This window comes from Clinocottus analis, unplaced genomic scaffold (genome assembly GCF_023055335.1).
Source record: "Clinocottus analis isolate CAN_PGR_092001 unplaced genomic scaffold, fCliAna1.0.p SCAF_22, whole genome shotgun sequence".
Lineage (NCBI taxonomy): Eukaryota > Metazoa > Chordata > Actinopteri > Perciformes > Cottidae > Clinocottus > Clinocottus analis.
In genome coordinates, this window is record NW_027175954.1 from 4693841 (window position 1) to 4715709 (window position 21869).

Here is a 21869-nt window from a genome sequence, read left to right on the forward strand (position 1 = left end):
GGGAAAAGACAGTATTACTCTCACACACGGACAACGAAAGAAATACTGCAGCGTTCATTTCTAGACGTTTGCGATGCAAATTCAATTTGGCCCCGCTCCTCAGGTGGACGAGAGGTATTTGAAGGCATCATGTCAACTAGACAGAAGCGGCTCAGAAGGGAAGATCATTTGAAAAAAAAAATAGTATAGATATTCAACATGTTCAAAAACATCGTTTACGGAGAACCACTCATTATTTGATCACTCAAAATACACCAACAGGCAGTGTTAAGACGAAAATTGCTGCACACGAGGGTCCTACCGACTTCTCTGTCCATAGGAATGACGTCGTTGAAAGGGTAATCAGCTGGTTCTGAACGATCAAATGAACCAAAATAACATGTTCTTATCTGTCAAACGACGGTTAACACCCAGCGTTAACGACAACTGAAGACATTCGGTTTGGACATTGTTGACATGCTTTATTTGGGTAAGCACAGATCATACGGCTTCTGTATCAGTTGAATACGTGACCGTATTTATGCTAAGTCAGAGGGACCGAAAACTACCTAGCTAACATGTAGGCCTGTTTGTCCGCTTTGTTCGTTGTTTTTGTTGTCGTCGAAGGATTTTTAGTAACAACTGCTGCTATGAAGTGGCAGAACGGGCTCAGACTGTTTACGTGTTACTGTTAAAGTCATGCTTTAAGGGCACGAAGATATAACCGTTAACATTACAGCTAGCGTTAGCAAGCTAGCCGCCTGTAGCCACACAAGGAGCACAAATAGCGGCTGGTCGCTGTTCTACCGAAACGACAAGAAAGAAGGAAAACCATCAGGTGTGAAATGATTTAATGTTTACTTCGTGTAGTATAATGTAATGGGTTCTGTGTTATGCCAGATGGCGAATGGATTTTGGACTTAGAACATAGATAAATAAAGGACAAAAAACCCTCATATTGTACCCTACCTAACTGTCAAAAATCAAAAAGAAAATTATGATAAATTAACATGGAGAAGTCCATAGCAGTACTGTATACATCTAGCTAGGGTTGTATTAACTTATCAGGCCGAGTAATGTGTATTACTCCCTCATACTTCCTTAGATTTGTTATTGTATGGAGGCCAACCTATGAAACGTTTGTTCCAAAAATGCTTGTTGCTATATGACACAAATCCATTGTTTATTTTAAAAAAAATCTCGTGTTATGAAATTTAAGGATTTGGTATATTATAAAATAATGTTAAAACAAGGTCACTGCCAGACAGATGTTTTATTCAATACACAAGTGTAAATATGATTTGGAAGGTGTTTGTAAGCTTTCCCTACAAACAGCTAAAAAGGTATTACAAGTAGATGTTTTTCTATTGTTGGGGTTAAGTTATCTAATGATGTAATTTAAGAATGTGTGACAATTTTTGGGGTTTTCAAAATGATTGTTTATAAAGCTATTTTGAGAGTTACAAGTGAATTAAATAACTTTATCTTTTTTTTAATATTACATTCTTTTGAGGGTAGCTTCATAACAAATGTAAGATAGGCATAAACAAGCAATATGCTTGTAGTTATGCTTTTTCAGTCATATGTTATACTAGATTGTATACAGGCTATATTTATTGTAGTGTGTGTGATGGCTAGGCTAGATAAAACAAAAACACTCTACCACTTGTAGTTCTGTAAAACTGATTTTGTGTGTAAAAGTCCTTTGAAAACATTAACAATTATTTCCTTAATAAGCCGTCGTTCTAATATTGCACTTGTCCATCTGAAAACTCTATGCAAAAACCTGCAATTATGTTGATCTGTGATTCTTTAAAATATTGTCACATGATAGAACACACCTTTTCTGCAACAATAGTCACGTCCCAGTAAAGGCTACAGGCTCTACATTTCAGTTGTAACACAAAATTGCTGAGTACACATTGTCGACCTTTGAATGCTCGCTGTCTGTCCACATTCATTGAGTCCACAATGTGTGAGCCCTAGACTGGTAGAAAGGACCCTATTACAACAGACATAATAATGCCAATCTAATACCACTGTAAGCTATGTCAGTGAGCCTTCAGCCATAACGCCAGGACTCTGAAATGGAACAGCTAAATAGAATTCAGTCATAGTTATTTTTCTTTCCTTTTTCTACTGTGACAGGTCAAAATATCCTCTGGGAAAAAAGACCGATCGAGGATTGACCAGGACTCTATTTAAAGTCATTAGAACTACAACGCAAACTGTGATATTACATGAGGCCTGATCATTTATTTTACAGTTTAGGTCAGTTCAGTGTAGAAGATCTGTGACTTTTTTTGAAGTGTCAGCTAATCATTTCCTCATTTGGTTTCTGCAGACCGTCATCATGGACAAGATTTTGGAGGGCCTTGTGAGCTCCGATCACTCTGTTCCAGTGAAGAGGGCTATTGTGAAGAAGGTAGTGGAAGCAGCAGAGAAAGGGGTGACAGAGGAGCAGTGTCAGGCATTGTTTACTCTTACCACCCGCCTCGTCTTGCTTGGTGAAGATGCTTTTCAGAGGCAGATCGGCTTCCAGGTTTTGGAAGCCTACGCACGTTACCACCGCCCAGAATTTGAGCGTTTCTTCAGCAAAGACTTTGTCCTCGGTCTTCTCCAGCAAGGCTATGGCCAGCTGGACCGCAAAGACCCAGCCATAATAGACTACATTCACTGCTGCCTGCGGCTGCTTATCAGCTGCCCCTCTGTGCTTGAGATCTTCAGCGTGATTCAGGTGGAGGTTTTAAGGATGGTGTGTGAACGTCCTGAGCCGGCTCTTTGTGCCCACCTGAGCACTTTGCTGTCAGACTTTGTGCAGTGCATCCCGAGAGAGAAGTCAGGCGTTTTGTTCTGCCAGCAGCTGGTGAGGACCATCAGTTACTTCCACTGCTTTGCTAGCCAAGAACGGGAGCTGAGGGAGTATGTAGGTCAGGTGACAAAGGTTAGCACACTGCTGCAAAACATCTGGAAGGCTGATCCAGCCACGCTGCTTCCCTCCCTGCAGGAAGTGTTTGCTATTATCTCTTCCACAGGTAAGGCTCCTTCTGTTATTCCTTTCTTTGGTCCTTCTAAAACTTTTTTATAATGCATTGAGCAAAAACAACCATTACTTTTCTGAAGGGTACGTTTAGGGACCCCTGGAATCAAGTACAGATGTTCTTAAGAAGCTTACGTCATGAACACATTTAGATTAATTCTTTGATTTATAAATGGCTGTCTACTAGTAAGGAATAAATAGTATTTGCATTTGGCAGTGTGCAACCATGACTTGTACCTCTTCTTCCATAAATCTTGGCAGTAAGACCAGGGTGTTAGCACATGATTGAACACCTAGGAACAGTTACCTTGTTTAATTTTGTTTTTTCAGGGCTGTGCCAAAAGCTGACTTTGATCCTGTGGCTTAATTCTCTCATGTGTATAGGTTGGCTGATGTTCATCCAGTCAGTATTATTGGCACACAGATTATTTTCATTTTCGATGTAGTGGCCTCACTTTACACACAACATTTCTTGGAGCAAGTGTTGGAGCAAATTCTCACAGTGTGCATTTCTGTCAAGGGCAGATGTTAAAATATTAGCTGTGTAGATGTAGTTGAGTTCATAATACTTAAAGCTACTGTTAGGTTTTTGATGGTAGATTTTTAGGCATGTCCTTCTGAGCCGACTGTGAAGAGATGCAAGTGAGCAGCACAAAATAACAAACAGCAGGCAACAGTTTCAATTTTATAGACCCACTGACAGCATGTGTCGGTGAGCGAGCAGAGCCGCTTTAGGTTAAAAGGTCACCGCATCATTTTCAGTTGCATTTTTCAGGTGAGCTGTACTTCTAAAAAGCTGGTGTCAAAATCATGTCCCAATAACAACTCCGCAGATCCACACTCCTCTTCCCAGAAACAAACACTGTGGAATGCTATACAAATATTACAGGAAATCATCAAAGGAAAGCTGTGATAGTTTGTTAATGCAAAGCTATTCAGCTGCAGAGCAATGTAGATATTTTATTCAGGCCTACTTTAGTGTAAGTGCTCTCTGTGTGCAGCTATATTATGTACAAAGAAATAGGTATTTTACTTAATATCAGCAGATACCCACTACTCAATGTGAAAAGACAGGATTTCATTCCACATCACAGAAGACGGATAAAACAACAGGGAGTGCTTAATTATAAAGCCTTAGTTTGTGTGGTTGCATTCCATTTCATCCAAACGTACAATATTCATTGATCCCCCCAAAAAAAGAGATGTCGTTATGTACCATTTCTACTGTGATTCATCTTTTGCAGACCCCTCCTTTGACCCTTCCATTGCTCTGGCCAGCCTGGTGCAGCACATACCTGTCCAGATGATCACAGTTCTCATCAAGAGTCTCACCACGGACCACAATGTCAAAGATGCAAACATGACTAAAGCACTCTGCAGGTTACCTCTTACATTGAATCATCCGAGATAAATGTTGCTCTAACATAACCACCATGTGTGCACATCATTTTTAGCTCTATATAATTTTCTCTTTCCAGGATGATTGATTGGCTTTCTTGGCCTCTGGCCCAACATGTTGATACCTGGGTCATTGCTCTACTGAAGGGACTGGCTGCAGTTCAGAAGTTCACTATCCTCATTGATGTCACTCTGCTTAAAATTGAACTGGTTTGTAGTTGGAACTCATTTTAATTTATGGAAGATGCAAGTCATAAATTGTATTTAAAAAAAAAGTAATAATAATTTTAAAGCTGCACAGATGTTAAACTGCAGTGATAATTAAACTGGATTGCAGCATTTTGTCATTAAGATATCTTACCCAGGGATGTATAAATGTAATAATGACATAAAGATGTTTTATTTTCTCTTTTTACCCATAGGTATTCAGTCGTCTGTGGTACCCCATCGTGCGGCAGGGAGCGCTAGCGGTGCTCTCCCACATGCTGCTGAGTTTCCAGCACTCTCCTGAAGCCTTCCATCTGGTATGGGATCTCCCCATAGCCCATTTCCTCTCTCATACAGCCACTTTATTGGTTTTCAAATTTTCTTCTCTTCTGGCTTAAATGACTTCAAAGCTGCACAGACTTTTTTCCCCCGAACTCCGGGCTCGGCAGCACTCGCGCTAATGATGTGTGAAGCACTTAAATGTTGAGCAATGGCCCTTGCGTTCGACAATTTCATTAGTATCTAAAAATGTGAATATTTTTTAAAAAAAGTCAGTAAATGAGATGTGCAACTATCCTCTGGCTGACCGTGCTGCATATTTCTCTGATTAATATTAGCAGTATTCCAGTACGAGGTGTCCTGACAGATTTTCTCTTATCTTTGTCCTTCACCGTCCTAGGTTGTTCCACATGTGGTGCATCTAGTCCGGTCTTTGAGGACAGACGGTCTCCCCACCAGCAAAGCTTTCTTGCTGCAGTTCACTGAGCTTATACACTGCATGATGTACCAGTACTCCGGCTTCCCTGACCTCTATGACCACATAGTAGAGGCTATCAAGGTAAAAGAGTATGCTATGTATGTTCTCGTGTCTATATTTATTCAGGCAAATGTTGCTAACCAGTTAACTTAGAAGGTGATTGCATTTACATTGCATACATAATCAAACACTTTTAGACTTTATCTAATCACTCTTCTCAGGATCTCCCCAAACCCGGAGAAGAGAAGATCAAGCTGGTGTTGAATCAAAGTGCCTGGACATCCCAATCCAACTCATTCGCCTCGGGTCCTCTGAGGCAAGTTGGAAAGTCTGAGACTGGCAAGACTGGCCTGGTCAACCTGGGGAACACCTGCTTCCTGAACAGCATCATCCAGACTCTCTTCATGGCCACAGAGTGAGTTGTGGATGCAAAAACACACGGACACTTGTTACATTTTTATATTTGTATACTGAAACATAATGCATTCATTATGGACAGCCTTGAATGTAGTTAACCTGTTTTGTTTTTTTCACAGTTTCAGGCGGCATGTTTTATCATTGCATCTAAATGGTTCCAACCCACTAATGAAAAAGCTCCAGCTGCTCTTTGCTTTCCTTGCACACACTCAGGTTAGTGTTACCTGTGTAATTGACCATAGATATAACAGAGTATGATTACGAATGACAACAACAGTTGATGGCACAGCAACTCTGTGGTTAATGTCTGTTTCCTGCAGAGGGCAGCATATGCTCCCAAAAACTTCTTGGAAGCATCTCGGCCTCCCTGGTTCAATGTCGGCTCTCAGCAGGACTGTTCAGAGTACCTCAGATTTCTTCTAGACAGGTATGGTCGCATTCCAAGCAGATTAGGTGAATCATCTTTGGATTGTGTCTTTTTTTTATTGTTCCCCTTTGCCAAACAAATGACATGATGCAAAGGGTGACAATAAAGGAAAAGTAAATCCATTATTTTTGTGTCACTAAATCCGAAAATGGAAAAGATGTTGATTTAAAAAAAGCTTTGGCTCATAAGAAGCATTAAGCATTTAAAGTGGCACTTAATATTGCAGTTGTTTTTTTTCTCAAACGTTGAGTGCCCCTTGTCTTCTGATCTCAAGGTTACATGAAGAGGAGAAAACACTTCAAGTCCTGGAGTCGGTTAAGCCAAAAGTTACCCCCCCTGTTGACACAAGCAGCAAAGACCCAACAGGTCCAACTTCTTCAGAGAACGGCACGGTGTCGCCTTTGGATCCAGCAGAAATCAAACCTGAGGATGACGGGAGGACTTTGATAGAAAGGACTTTTGGTGGGAAGCTGATCACAGGTATTCGCTGTATGCAGTGCAACTGCATCTCTGAGAAAGAGGAGCCTTTTACAGACCTCTCTTTGGCCTTCTGTCCTGCTGCCTCCCAGGGCAGCCCTCAGCCAGAGGGGCCTTCTGAGGAACCCAAGGTTCTCTGTCAGGGATCCGTCAATGGCGGCAGTGAAATTCCTGAGCCAGGCTCGGGCAAAGCACCAGCTAGCAATGCCCATTTTGTGCAAGTGACTAATGAGCCCCCTATGTCTGTGCCTGACTTGGTGAACTATTTCCTGGCTCCAGAGATCCTGGACGAAGAGAATGCCTATTTCTGCGAGAAGTGTACCTCCCTCCAGCGGGCAGAGAGGACCATGAAAGTGGTGTCTGCACCTGAATACTTGATCCTCACCCTGCTGCGATTCTCATATGATGCCAAATGCCATGTCCGGAGGAAGATAGTGGACAACGTCACCATCCCGCCACTCATGAGACTTCCTGTACATACCACTTTAATGCCGACACAATGTTCCTCTTGTACCTCTTCTCCTCTGCAAGTGGATTCTCCGGAGAGCAGTGAGAATCTGGCAAAGAAGCTCAAACCATCTCAAAAAGACGAGGAGGAAGAGGAGGAGAGAATAGTTGGAGCAGAGCAGATCAATAGAGAAGGCGAGATGTCAGTCCAGTCGGTGCCCTACGTCCTCAGCTCAGTGGTGATGCATTCTGGAATATCGTCGGAGAGTGGCCACTACTATTCTTACGGGCATAACATTAATGGAGCAGATGGAGCACAGCATCCAGCTAACCACTTTGTCCTCAAGGAGGACTTGGGGGATGGCGACCTTGAGAGTAGCCTCTCCACTTGCTCCGCTCTCCCAATTCCACCTGAACAAGGAAACGCGCTCCCTAATAGTGGCCAGGAGGCAAGGGATTGGCTGCTGTTCAATGATAGCAGAGTGACATTCACGTCCTTTCAATCAGTGCAGAACATTACAAACCGCTTCCCCAAGGACACAGCGTATGTGCTCATGTACAGGAAGCAGGAGCTACCAGGGCAGAACATAAACGGGGGACTATTGGCAAACGGAATGAGATTGAATGTTGAGCCTCCCCTCCAGAAAGAACTACTGGATGCTATAATCAAGGACAACAAGCTGTATTTACAGGTATGCGGGGGTGAACCAAAACAAAAAAAAACAACTTCACCCACAAACAAGCATTGTGATACCCGTTTAAAATCGCTATTTTTTTGTTGCTATAAATTATACTAATAAATGCTAGCCAAGTGTAATTAGCATTAAAGCAAGTATTTAATCTGCTGCTAAGAGGTTTTACTAGGTATTTTGGGTGAAAGCACTGTGCTTATTTTTACTGCTTTACATGCATTTGACGCATAACATCATTACCGCTATCCCCTCTAAGCGTGACGTTATTATGGAAGTCGAGGGCTGTAAAAGATTCTCTCAGGTGGAAAGAAGCTGAGTGAAAACAGACCATACCTTTACAGAAGACTAAGCGTATTGGATTTTTATTTTTTTCAACTGAACTTCAAGCCAAATCTGAACTGTCCTGTTACAAGACATGAGGTGTAATTTCACGAGTCATTGAACTGTGTTGTATAGAGTTCACTTTCTAGAGCACTTGTATAAGCGAGTAAAGTAAATTACCTCTAGGGGGTGCTGTAATAATGTTAAGCGACAACTCTGAATACCTGTCAAATTAAACTGGCCTACTTCATATATTTTTGTCGCCATCACAAAAAGTGATCTAACTCATTTCTCTTTCCGCCATACTGTCAATAGGAACAGGAGCTCAGTGCTCGGACCCAGGCTCTCCAGGCTCCGTCATCCTCCTGCTCTTTCAGGCCCAACGGTTCAGACGACAATAACCCACCGGGGAGCTGCGGCCCATCTGGTGGAGGTGGAGGTGGAGGTGGAGGGGGCTTCAATACCATCAGTCGACTGGTGTTCTGAAGGAAGACTATGCTGCAGAGTCGAGAACTGATCATACCATAGATGTGCATATATAACCTCATGAAAAGAGCACTGAAATGATCTAACAACCCCCCTTGTGGTGATTCTGATACTACAGTTGATTTTTGTTCTTTCTAAAATATTTTAATACCACTGTTTCGCTCATTATTTGATTGTATTTTATTTATTGAGATAATTTGTTGGTGATCTTAACATTGTCATTTTTCATTGAACTTCCGAAGTTCAAAACTTGAGATGGATTAAACATAAAACGTATTGGTGCAAATGTATTTTCTTCCTTGAATAAATTGACAACAATAATAATAATCCATTGCATACATTTATAGATATATGTGATACTGGTTGAGTCGAGAACATGCCCATGTTATCTGGCTTGCCGCAGTGTTTATAATATTACCATACATGCATGTATGTGTAGTACAGAAGGAAGCATTCAACTGTAAGATAAACAGACTTTTTGGATTTGTCATAGTTCTGAACATAAAGCTCACAAACTTTCTGTATTTTTCTGATTTGCATGCAGCTTTTCTTCACGAGCTGTTCTCTGATTTTCACGATATTTGGATCTTTTTTGAAGTGTGCTTTGCTGTGTTTTACAGGTTTCATATCCCATGCAATAAATGTAAATATGACTTAAAATATCATTATCGCGGAATACAAAACTGTGGAAAATGTAATACTACATTTGGGTAATCTGCACGATAAAGGCATTTTCCAACATGAATATTTGATGCTGACTGACAGGTTGTGTTTAAACATATTTGACAACAGTTAACTGTTTGACAGCATATTTTAATGTATTCCTCTGAGTTGATCATTCAGGGAGACTTTTGGGTTCATGCTGTTTTTATGTGCCTTTTTGATATATTTAATGCAGATTTTTGAAGAGGAATTTGTCAGAATACATGTCTCAACTGTACTGTGTTATTATTCATAATGGCTTCACCTGTCCCAACAGTAAAACAACCCTGTATACATTGTATTGTCTTACTTAACTAACTTAAGTTATTCAGAGGGGTATGTTGGGGATTAATCTGGCTAACACTACACTACAAATGTTCAAAAGAAAATATGAAGATGAAACACAATTATACACAATTGATGGATGGCAAGGTGACGCAGCAGATTTTTTCTGGAAACTTTGTATTAATTTTTTAGGAAATAAGAAAGAAAACATGATGTGGTATTCTCAAGCATAATTTAATGTCTGTGACATTTACACAGCAGAGAATATATATACCACAAGTATTAGATTTTGCCTTTTGTTTTTTACGGGATAATCACCCATTTTACAAAATGTATAATACTTTGTTGCAGTAAACGATAGCCAGTTTTCTTCTAGATTTAAGTAACGATATGGATTTACAAATAATAGTCTTTTTTTTTATACAATAAATGCTTGAAAGTGAAAGTGGATAAATGTTAAATTCAGTATGTTATTGATACTAACCTCAAAAATCCCACTCCAAAGCATGCAGCTTTATATTGTGTAAGCACCTTTTTTCATTTAAAAAAAGTGTACATTGTTACATAATTAAAACAAGCACATATATTTTTGCTTTGACTGCAAAATAGGTTAGCCATAAATGGAAGTGAGTCAAGACAAAGCAGTGTGTGAAAAAGGAACTTGGAAATAACATGAAATTACTTACTATTCCCACGGGTAAAGGACCAATGACAGTTGTAATGTAGCAACCACAAAGAATTTACAAAGCTGCTGTTTATTACTAATTAGCAATTGATATGGGGGGAAAAAAACAACTTCCATTGGCAATTGGGGGAAATAAAATCAATGTTTCTCAACTTTAAATAAACCAAAGCATTAGATTTAACATTTGTTCAAAACCATTTATTGTATGCTATATCTTCTGCTAAATGCCATATTAGGGTTTTATCATGTTAAAACATTTTTTTTAATACGTTTTTTACATATAGTCATGTACTGACAGTGAGCCCCGTCTGTTCATCTGGTGTTATTACAATTTACTTCTGCACTGCACACACAAACTTAAGATGTATGCACCTGTAAAGCACAGCAACAAAACTCAATATAAAGGACAGCTTTGCAGACACAAATGCTGAATTAAGGAAGCGTGATGCATCAATAACGTTGAACATAAGCTACTTGTTGTAACATGAGGAAGTAGTGCTAAATGTATGGGAGGCTATTATGAAGAACTGGAATTTGGGTATTTTGTCTACATCCTTCAACTGCTCCCTATTTCTTCATCTATAACGTGGTGGCTGTTTAAAGAGGTAATGTACAATGGCAAAGTCATTAATCATAGACTAACAAGAATCGTCCTTTGGGGGAAGTGTTTACCATTACAATGGCATTCCAATACGATTCCTTAGACACCTTTCTGAGTCTACAAGGATCACGTATTTGCTAGTGTGAATAAGACTAGTTGTGGATGCTGAGTCCGGTATATTGACCAGATATGGTAAACCAAATCAATATTCCTACTTGTAAAAATTATCTTTATCTGCCATTGTGGTGTTGGACAGTCACTTAGAAAACTACTGCTTTGGCTATCGAAGAATTCAGTTCAAAGAAAGAATCACATGGTGACAAATGATAAATGCCATAATATGACACCCCAGACGTCTTCTCTCCTAATATTCTCCTAATATTACATGATCTTACAACGAGTTTTCTTTAAGGAATAAACACGCATTATGGATAATGTAGTTTATACGTGCAATGATTCCTTGGGACGTCTCGTTTCAGACTGAGGTGGGTCCTTCCTTTGTCTTCCCTGCAATTGTCTGAGTCCACTTTCTGAAATTACCCAGAGGTGCATGTGGCTCTATTACATCATGTTATATCTATCAAACCGCCCTACAGTAATGTGTTGTGTTTTGGGACGGAACACAAACGATAGTTGAACTACATGTCCCATGGTTTAATCTTTATAGTTTTCCCTGCACGCCTCCGCCTCCCTATTTCGTCCTCTAAAGTAATTAAGCGAGCGTAGCTACAAAAATGGGACATCCGGTAGAAAATAAATCTCCCAACGTTGAGGGCTGATGTTGAAGGAATGTGTTATGCGTGGTTTTACATTCTAAAACAGGACTATTACCTTAAAAGGGGAGATTATGATCCACGGATGAACATTACTCTGGCCGTTATTAAACTGCTGTTTTTACCAAATAGCATAACTAGCCATGACTCTGAAAGTTTGAACAGACGATCACACACAACTGTGACTGCTAAATATCAACAAAAAAAGACAAAACACCACATGTACACGTCCAATGTCAGTTTTAGCCCCTAACATCTGCGCGATAGAGTCGTTTAAACTGACTTTCAGGACGAGACAAACGTTTATTCTGAAAGAATCTTTAAACATCCGCTCTGCCGCCGTTCGGCTCGCGAGCTTGACGCCGCCATGTTTTAGAGGAGGGTGAGTTCAGGGAACGACGGAGCCACACTGTCAATCACAATTAAGGAACCATGGGAGTAAACTGGTGAGGAAGCTCGGCGGAACCACAGTGTTTACGGTGAAGATTGCTTTAATTTGCGCGGAAACAACAACTATGCACCGGCACACTGTGGGACATTTACGCCTGGTCTCGCCAACTGGGAATCGCTCCACTTTGACGGGAATTAGCATGAGACGTTACATATAACAACAGAAACTTAGCGACTTCCAGTTGCCTGTGCCTTTTTTTCCTGCTCTCACAGCGTTCCAGTTTGAACAAAATAAACAAGTCACCGGTGATATTTGTTCAAAAGGCGGTGCCGTGGAGATTTATATTAAATCCGAGCCCTGGATATACCCGTGTTTTTGACTCCCAACTCGTGGAAAATCTGGTCTGTGCATTTCAAAGAACTGCCTTGTCGGCGAGTCGACTTTCGAAGGAGTGACGGTATTTATCGCTCCATATAAACACCAAAATACTTCACTTGAACTTTTTACACATCAACTTCACTGTTTGAGCTTTTTTGTCAACGTTTTAATTATCATAAATATTATATTGTTTTATCTTCTTCTCCCCAGGTACAAGAAGACACTCCCAGAAACATACGAAGCCAGGCGGCAGCCTTCGCTCCAACTTCAGCGAGAGCGAGAAGGCAGCAGATATGAGTGGGGGAGATGTGGTGTGTTCAGGGTGGCTGAGAAAGTCTCCTCCTGAAAAAAAGTTGAGACGTTACGTAAGTGCACTTTATCTCCTATGTGTTACATTGTATTAAAAATAAGGCACTGCACTAACACTTGCCCGCTCTTCCCCGGGACACTTTTCGTGTGCACGGTTTCGTCCGCAGTGACAGACGTTTGTGTTTGTGTGTGTGTGTGTGTGTGTGTGTGTGTGTGTGTGTGTGTGTGTGTAGGCAGGCCTCGTCTCCGGTGCATTTCAACACGTTATGCGTTTTGACGTTTTCTAAACCTGAAACAGTTTTGTGACTTCTCCAAAACACCGTTTTTGCCGTGAATTCCCTGACAGTTAGATCGACTTTACCATTAAATACAACTTACTGTCGTTATTGTTTTGCTCAACTTGCACTTCAACGGGGAACTGTTGCTGTTGATTAGGTCAAACCCGAGGCTCCCCCCATCTTTATTAACTAGTTCATGGTCCTGCACACTGCTCCAATCTCACAACATTACCTCTGATGATCTGACTTTCTTTGACCAAATACAACACAATACAGTCATTACTTTGAGAAGCAGTGCTTGTGACGTCGCAGCCAGTACTCCCCTTGTCAAAGGTGGTAGATCAGGGATACTCAACTTGCTTTGTCTGGCAGCGACTTATGCGGATTGACTGAAGGCCAGGTACTAAACAAACAATATTTATTTGAAGTCCACAACTAATCCTTAAAATCACTTGTTTTTTAATTTCACTGACTTAAGGATCAACAACGAGGCCTACATGACAGATGCACTTGATATTTTTCTGCATTTAACTGCATTTTAGTTGTAAATGCTTTAGTTCACAATTGAAAAAGTTTGTATAACATTAAACATCGCTGGAATGTCTTACCGTCATGCAATGACATGAGATATATCCAAGACCAGATCCTACCCTGGCACAAAGATTATAAAAGGGTTATATTTATTTATTTTGATACATTTCATGCACTTTGGCACCTTTTTTTTTTTTACATTAATAGTACATTGAAAATTGCATTGCGAATCAACAAATTGTCATCGTGAATCAGAAAGTGGTTGAGAGGCCACCCAGCATCCCCATGCCTGCGGGCAGTAAATCTGTGTTATACGGTCACGCCAAGTATTAAATGATTTTTAAATCAACTGTCGCTCATTCTTGCAAATTCTTGCAAATTTTAAACAGTGTTTGTGTAAAGTTGTCAGATGTGCATAATGAAGTTGTTTGTCAGAGCTACTGTAATATCATGTTTACTGACCGATCACCCATACCTTTTCACGCACGTTCAGTGTTACAGCCTGCAGTGAGATTTATTGAGTCGTAATAGTAAGTAATACATAATTGCTGGGGGAAAAACATCTATCTTTCTCTGACATTAAGTTTTCAACCTGTTTGTTGCTGTTTTCCTTGCGATTCTTTCTGCTTATTTGTTGTGCACTTGGGAAGAGACGTTATAGCCGTCAGGAGCGTTGATGCAAAATTCAGTTCCATGTGTCAGCCGTCCGATCGACGTGCTTTCCTTGTCGCTCAATGGATCTCTCTATAAATTGATATCTAAATTCCAAGGCCCGCAACTTGAGTGGAGGGATGTTTATACAGAAACCACAGGTCCAAATGGAGTGTTTTTTCTGAAAGTAGTGAAGCTGAAATCTAGCCTTTAAGACCGGATTTTCACAGGGGTTTCTTGCATTCATAACAGATTAAAATCTGATTTAGATGCAGAGGAAGTCAAAATCCTAGTTCACTTCCAAATTGTGAGCATCTTTCTAGTTTTAGTTTGTTTTTTTATGGATGGTCGAGAAAAAATAAACCATTTTTTGGTGTCCGAGGTGACACTGATGTTCACTATGTGGTGATAAGAACTTCTGGCAAACAAGAAACATGAGAAATCACTTTCTACTTTTGGAGGGTTTAGATACTAACACCTGCCCATTACCTTTTGTGACGAGATTACTATTGTCATTTATCATAACAGGTAGTGACACACATATTAAAAAAGAGTTGGGTGCACAAGACCAATTCATCAATCTGCATGAGAACATAAAAAGCAGTTCAGGCCCCACAACCATCACATTACAAACGGCATTTTTAATGCCGTGTTTATGGTAAACACCTGTGCTATCAGGATCAGACACTCCAAAATCTGTTTCAAGCTTATCTCACCTAAACATGTTTTGATGTTCATATTCAAGCATCTAACTTAATGTTGCTTTCTGTAGATTTTCACTTAAACTTCAGCAATTGAATAGTAAAAATCCAACTTTCTTCACCAACGGCAGAGCCCAGTTCATGCCGGTATATCGGCCCACGTTAGCTCATCGCGGATATGTCCTTCCCAGTACATTTATTGGTCACAATTGTTTAATAAAACAATTTAAGGGGATCATAGTTGTATCATTTTCGGATTTTACTATTGATAGTATAGCATCACACGTATGATGAACATTATTGGCTACCTTTAGTACCCTGTAAAGCAAAAGTGGATTCACAAATGAATATTAAAATTAAAAAAATGCCAATTTTAGATATCCCTCGAGCAACCTAGAATTAAATCAAAGCTATGAATTGTGATGAACAAAAAACGTGGGTGTTGGGCCTAGTTTTCTCATTCTGTGAAAGGTCATACCAGTTTGTCACATGAGGCTCTGTAATCTATGGAAGTGCTGACTATTCTTTTTTTGGCGTATGACGAATTGTTCAAACGCAGCAACTTGCCACCAGCTGTTTGAGTTGATGCCCAAAATTAATGGAGAATTTGATTCTTTTCTAAAACAGAAGTCATGCAGCTCATAATGAAGCATTGTGGTTTCAGGCTGGAAGGTATTAGTGGCATACCTGTAAGGCTGAATCCAGGAATTGTTTTAGTTCTTAAAATCTTACACCTGCACTTCTGGACTGTTTACTGCTTCTTAATGTCTTGTTTTTTCTGGTCTCTCTTTATATTTATCTTTTATATCTAGCTTGAAAAGAGGTACGAAGCGCAGAATCCGGCATCAAATTCCATGTATGTGAGAATGTACATGGCCATTAAAACTGATTCTGATCTACTGTAAATTGCATTTTTAATTGATTCATATTAGTTAACTGTATTCACTTGGAATCGGATATATTTTTGACCAGATCAAGGGATGCACTGATCCGACTTTTTCAGTCCTGATACCAATACCAGGACTTTGGGTATCGGCCAATACCTGTGTTTAATTAATACGCTTTATGCTTCACTGTGTGGAAGTGACTGGAATCATTATTTTTTGTGTAAGGCAGCATCAGGCTTGATCTAAACATGGCTTTCCTAATTCTGTTGAACAAAATATAACTAACACACTCATAGAAATAAACGTACTGAATGGTTATTTTCTTTTAAATAATGGTATCAGATACCAGATCCGCCTTTTGTCACAGATACCCGATTCAGCTATTTGAGACTGATATTACTACCTGCGCATCTCTAATCAGAACAGAACCCAATGAGCCGAATGAGAAATCTAATACAAGTCTTCTGGTGTGTGTCTCTCTCTCCGGGAGAAGGTGGTGATGTCAGACGCAAGTTAAATGTAAAATATTTTCGCTGTCACATGTTGCTGTTTGGAAGACGAGCAACATGCCACATTACTGCTATCCTTTTCTCCACCTCGGCTTTCAGTTAAAACCATATGATACACAAGCTTCTTGATCTCCATTTTAGATGTTTGCTTTGCTTGATTGGTCTCCCATACCTTATTCAGGATTGACATAATGCAGTGGTGACATTACAGTTCCTACACGCAACTAATTACGCAGTCAAAGTTGTATGCACTTTTTTTCCCCACCAGTTTATCACAGAGATACTGATAAAAAAACAAAACATGCAGAATTAGATTGCTAAACAGAATAATCTAGGGTTTGTGCACTTTACTTGAAATCAGAGTTCACAGTCGGTGAACTATTTTCAGCTTGCTTACATTTTCAATCAGTTTGAGCTCAGGTCTCCATGTAGTTGTCCATCAGTTGTTTTATCGTATTTAAACAGATAATCAAGCTCATGTAATGAAATAAAAACCCTTTAGAGATATAAGAGCATAGAACACATTTCAATCACATGTGAACATGCCACCAACCTTCAGCTCTCTTTAATGAGTCACATTTCCAGATTGAGCAGCAGTAGACTAAAAGCCGCAGGCCCTACTTATTACCGCTCGGGGCAAAGTTTGCCCCCGAGGCTCTGCTGCTGATTGGTGGAGCCCAAATGTGACTGCAGTTCAGCATACCTGCCTGTGTCTGAGCAGCCCCAACCATCAGGATCTTGTCACAATCAAGGAGGCAATATTCAAAACCTCCCAATTTTGGTCTATTTAACCTGATCAATCAAGATGATCTGTGTTTCATAGTCCTCCCCCCTTTTCCATTCTGAGAGACAGATTGAAATCCCTTCATCTCTGAAACGACACAATATTTCATAAATAGAAGGTATGCCGTATGTGCATGAAACACAGTGAGTTCCTCTGTTTCCTCCTCCCATTGCATATAGCTGTATGGATGGACCATTATAATCCCTGGAGTCCATTGGCATGTACCCACTAGAAACAGATAAGGATTATGTTGGACTCTTCGTCCAGCCCTTAATGGGGCCCCAGCGTTGGAGTCCAAGGCTGCTGCGTAGACCGGAAGAAGGAAAATATTGAACCCTGGAGGTCCTCATCTAATGGCTGTAAAGGGAGATTGAGGTCGGACCCCATATTTGTCTTGAGTCCTCTCAGCTGAGGAGAAGATACATTTACAGCACACAATACTGCGGCCATAAGCCAGTACATATGTCTGTCAGACTGAAAGCGATTGTCATTTGCAAATCTAAATATTTACGCAACAAATGTGAAACGAAACAAGGAGCTATAGCTCTTTTATTAAGTTGAGGATTCAATAAATCTGCTTAGCAAGTGGAACAGAGAACAAACACTCTCACACCCACTTTCTGTGAAACCCCCTCCCCACATGCTTGAAGAAACAAACAAACAAGCAAGTCGAACAGGGTGCAACAGAGAGGCACTTGTGCAGCATTAGCCTCTTAAGTTAGCATTGAAAAAATTTCTGGACTGTGTCCTGTCTTCAGCTCTCCATTTGGAGCTGGCACACTACTGTTGTGTGATCAGGCCACAGTTAGAAAATGGATTGCATGTGCCATTAATTATTTATTGTCCATTACAAACAAATAACCATTAAATATTCATATCCGTGCTACTACAGTAGTTATCCTTACCGGCCCACTTTTGTCCCAGACACAAACCATCGTCATTGTGTTATACATAGGCGTATCAGTTGCATCGCAGCCACATTGCAAACCAGAATGCTTTCAAAGTTCTCTTCTATGGACTCACAAACATGGTGACAAAAACTGTTTGAGTCTCAATTTAGCGGCTGAGGTTGGACGGAACACACTGGGTAGGTTTCTTTTCAGTTGAAAGCTTTTATGATTAAAACTGATGTTTAAGCCTTTGGTTTCAAAACACAACAGAAGTGAAAATGACTGTCTCAGTTTTCTTCTGGATATTTATAGAGGGTAGTAAGCCTGAAATCCTGTTGTTGCATCACAAAGGAAAAATACAACCACAAAAAACAAAACAGCCAGTCAGAGCAAAGCCCTCTAAAAGTTGGCAGTGAAGTATATTTTTGTGACACATGGTAAGTATGTCACCAGTGTTTTGCAGCTTTACATTAGTGAGATTATGTTTAATAAAATGTGTCGGGAACATCAGATCAATATTTATTTTTTGAAGTTTTCAGTATTATATGCGTGTTCTCCATCTTTCTGTGACGGTAGTTCTGAGAGTCTTGAAAACATGTATCACACGATCAACCATATTTTTCTATTTTGAATCGCTCATTGTCTCTCTGTGGTCCTTACAGCATTGTTTTGGAGTCCCACACATCTATGTATACACAATGCAGATGCACAAATACTATGCATGTGCCAATTCCCACAAAGACTGGTATTTATAAAAGAAGCATGTGTAGTGAGAATATACTTACCTCAGATACTTTAGACCAAGTGTAATGATAAGGAGTTTGGCGATAAGGATATAAAAGGTGAGAGACAGTCTAATAGTAAAAACAAGTTAGTTTTTTGCCAATTTCAATGGTTGCATTACAGAAATCTGTAACATGTCAATCAAATGTTCATCAACAAGCTTCATTTTAAATACCTTCTGAAGAGTGGTGTATTTTCTCATTTTTTATATTTACATCCGTGCCTCTCGTTCCCCCTGATAAACATCAAACACTCTGGCCTTCCGTGGGACTCAAGAGCATGTGACTCAAGAGCAAATACGAAATTAACCATGGGGGTTGACTGTGGCTCAATGGTAAAGCAGGGTCATCCTTCAATCAGAAGATTGGCGGTTTGAGGATGTGTCCTTGGACAAGAAGCTTCACCCCAAATTGCTGTGAATAATTGGATCGTCCTTGCACGGTACTGCCATGAGTTTACAGTATTTCAATGATGACATGCAGTGTTAAAGCTCTTTGTTAAAGTACAGTCCATTTACCATTGGGGTATGGATGTTAAACAAGTTGATTGCATGCATGCAGGTACATCCAAGTCAGTAAATAATTCAGTAAAATAAAAAAATAAAAAGACTGTTTACCTCTTGATGTGCAGATTTTGCACAATTCTAGCATTTTGTAAACAGATGTGTCTTTTTTTTTTGCCTGATGCAGCTGTTTAATATTCCATGTGCCAAGTACACCAGCAGCTTGCGGTGAGACTTTTAGAGAACTGGTTCTCATGCAGACTTGGTTTTCCTGTTTAAATCTTGGGACCCGAGTTGTTTCTTTTGGAATATGATTCTGCTGAGTTGTAAAACGATCCTTTTGTGCCATTTGTCACTGTGCCAAGTCGACCAGTTTCAAGTGCAGCTATTATTAAATGCAGATGACAAAAACCTCTCAACTATTTCGCAAGGCTAATTGCACACATCATCGTGTGTTTTTTGTTTCCAATGACATGACAGATCACATTTAAAGAGCGTATTTTCTTAAATCAAATGTCCCACAAAGTTGCTTTACAATTGTCTCATGTTTCAACTGTTACAGCTAATGACACCAGGCAGTAAAAATAGTATATGTCATAAGGCTCATGCTTTCTATTTCCAGAGTTGAGTTGTAGTCTGTTCTGGACATAAAACAGGGCTGGTAGGAGAACACAGATGGCCAACGATGGTGTGTGTGCGTGCGTGCGCGTGCGTAAATCTAAAAAAACAGACAGAAGTTGGCCAAATGTATGATGATGTGCATTCCTTGAATTCTTGGAAAGCGGGGGAAACCTCTTCAGTGCTACTGTTGTATGATGTGTATGTAAGTGACATGCAGGCTGTGATATAGCACAACAGCAAGCAACAACTTCGTCGTCAGTGTTGTGGTGGGAGAAGAGAAAGCAAACGGGATGAGAATGACTGGAGTGCTTCTCAAAGCAACACCATTAGGCAGCCTCCAGTGAGAACAGCTCTCTGTTCTCTCCCTCTTTCTTTCCGTTCCCAGTGCTTCTTGGCAGTCGCAGACAGCAGGAATGTGAGGTTGCTCTGTGCTCCTCTTTGCTGGTCTTGCTGGGCTGTGAGCTCCTGGTCCGGGGCTGCTGGTCGTTCAACTTTGGTGAGGATGGGTTTGACAGCACTGCAATGCAATGCAATGCAATGTACTGCACTGGCTGATTGTTGATTCTGCAGCAATGGGAGGGAAGAGGAGCCGCTCCCTGGCGCCCCAACAAGGCATGGCAGCCCCTTCCTGTGTGAGGCTCTGATGGCTACCAGATGGCGGGTGAAGAGAGAGTAGGAGGGGTCCTGTACTCCCTCCTGCTCTCTATTTATCCTTTCTTCTTTTTAAATTGTTCTTTTCTCTGCTTGTATCCCCTTTGTTTCTCTCTCAAAATATTTATTTCTTCTTCACCTCACCTTATCACCTTTCCCTCCCCCTTTTGCTGCAACAGCTGATTTGTTCCCTTGATAAAGGAGAACAAAAGGGAGAGTGATCTTGAACCCGATGTTGCTGACATACAGGCTACATATAAAGTTCTTTCTCTAGGTTTTACATACCTTCAGACACAAAAAGATGAGTCACTTGTGATCAGTGACTCACCAAAGAATTGTATACTTTGAAAGCATATTTGTGACGCATACACTCTTTTAAATGTAACATTTTAACACTAACCTTTATTGTCGCTGGAGCTGCAATCACCATAGACGTCTGCACCTGTTGAGCAGGAGCTGAGAGGTACATGTGATGATTCTTCAGCAAACAGTGAGAACTGAGTTCATTGACCAGTTGTCTCACTCTGAAAGCCTGCTTCTCACCAACAGGAGGCCCTCTAAACTCATTGCACACAGAGGCCACTATCACCTCTTCAGCTGAGTCCTAAGGGTACATGCATTGTCAAAAATGACTTAACACTCCTGTTTGATGAAATTAGCTGTAATTGCCTTGTTTGGAGGTTGACCTGCTTGCGCTTTTGTGCCGCCTCTTCCTACTATTAAAGAGACATCAGATGCAGTTGTATAATCGTATACATACAAAGACTTGGAGAAGAAGTTTGGCTTCGCAATTATTTGCAAGTGTTGTGGGTTTCCTTATGAAACCGGGCTACAAAGTAAACTGGACTTCTGACAAGGGAGATACACACAACTCTGATTATTTGCACTGCTGATTTTATTTTTGTTTGATCTCTGTTGGAAGATTGTAAAAATATGTTGTTCAATATTTGTTTTGATTGAAATTTTGTGTGTATTAAGTTTACTATCACAAGTAAGAAAAACAGGAAATGTAATAATTGTACCTGAAGTTTTAGCCAGTAGATTATTTTACATTTTTGTTTGAAATTGACTTAAAGCAATCAGTTGATTATCCAAATTGTTCCTGTTGATCGCCTACTTGATTAATTGGGTACTGGCTTCAGCTCTAAAATGACATGCATCTGTAAAGCTTTATTGAATTAAGCAGCAGTGACACTTGACATCACAAGTTACATTTGACTTAATGTCATCAGTGTAAACTTGCCGCAGGGCTACAAATCGTGGAGTGGAAAATTATGAACGAATGTGATGTTTGTGATCTGAAGGTAAT

General features: G+C 40.2%; 2 protein-coding genes across 8 annotated transcripts in view; both read left to right on the forward strand.

Annotated features, from left to right (window-relative positions):
* Nucleotides 1-178: 178 nt before the first annotated feature.
* usp38 (ubiquitin specific peptidase 38) lies at nt 179-9649 on the forward strand. Of its 3 annotated transcripts, none has more exons than XM_068588959.1 (11): nt 179-338; nt 2324-3014; nt 4264-4399; nt 4498-4627; nt 4840-4941; nt 5304-5462; nt 5603-5796; nt 5918-6011; nt 6119-6225; nt 6500-7841; nt 8478-9649. In XM_068588959.1, the coding sequence occupies exons 2-11, from the start codon at nt 2333-2335 to the stop codon at nt 8646-8648; spliced, it is 3117 nt and encodes a 1038-aa protein (XP_068445060.1). In that variant the 5' UTR covers nt 179-338; nt 2324-2332; the 3' UTR covers nt 8649-9649. The 3 variants fall into 3 exon arrangements, with proteins under 3 accessions (XP_068445060.1, XP_068445059.1, XP_068445058.1); XM_068588958.1 differs by having other exon boundaries at nt 327-469; XM_068588957.1 differs by lacking the exon at nt 179-338 and adding an exon at nt 479-817.
* Nucleotides 9650-12082: 2433 nt separating this feature from the next.
* Nucleotides 12083-21869, forward strand: part of gab1 (GRB2-associated binding protein 1) — a 47113-nt gene continuing 37326 nt past the window's right edge. For 4 of the 5 annotated variants that reach the window (XM_068588729.1, XM_068588731.1, XM_068588732.1 and 1 more), the window contains exons 1-2: nt 12083-12542; nt 12674-12828. In XM_068588729.1, the coding sequence (XP_068444830.1) occupies nt 12757-12828 (72 nt within the window). In that variant the 5' untranslated portion in view covers nt 12083-12542; nt 12674-12756. The remainder of the gene's footprint in view (nt 12543-12673; nt 12829-21869) is intronic. The other variant, XM_068588730.1, reaches the window with a different exon arrangement.

Coding starts and splice junctions, on each gene's coding strand:
- usp38 (XM_068588959.1), top strand. CDS start 2,333: ATGGACAAGATTTTGGAGGGCCTTGTGAGCTCCGATCACTCTGTTCCA. Junction 3,015..4,263: donor TGCTATTATCTCTTCCACAG/GTAAGGCTCCTT, acceptor CATCTTTTGCAG/ACCCCTCCTTTGACCCTTCC. Junction 4,400..4,497: donor ATGACTAAAGCACTCTGCAG/GTTACCTCTTAC, acceptor TTCTCTTTCCAG/GATGATTGATTGGCTTTCTT.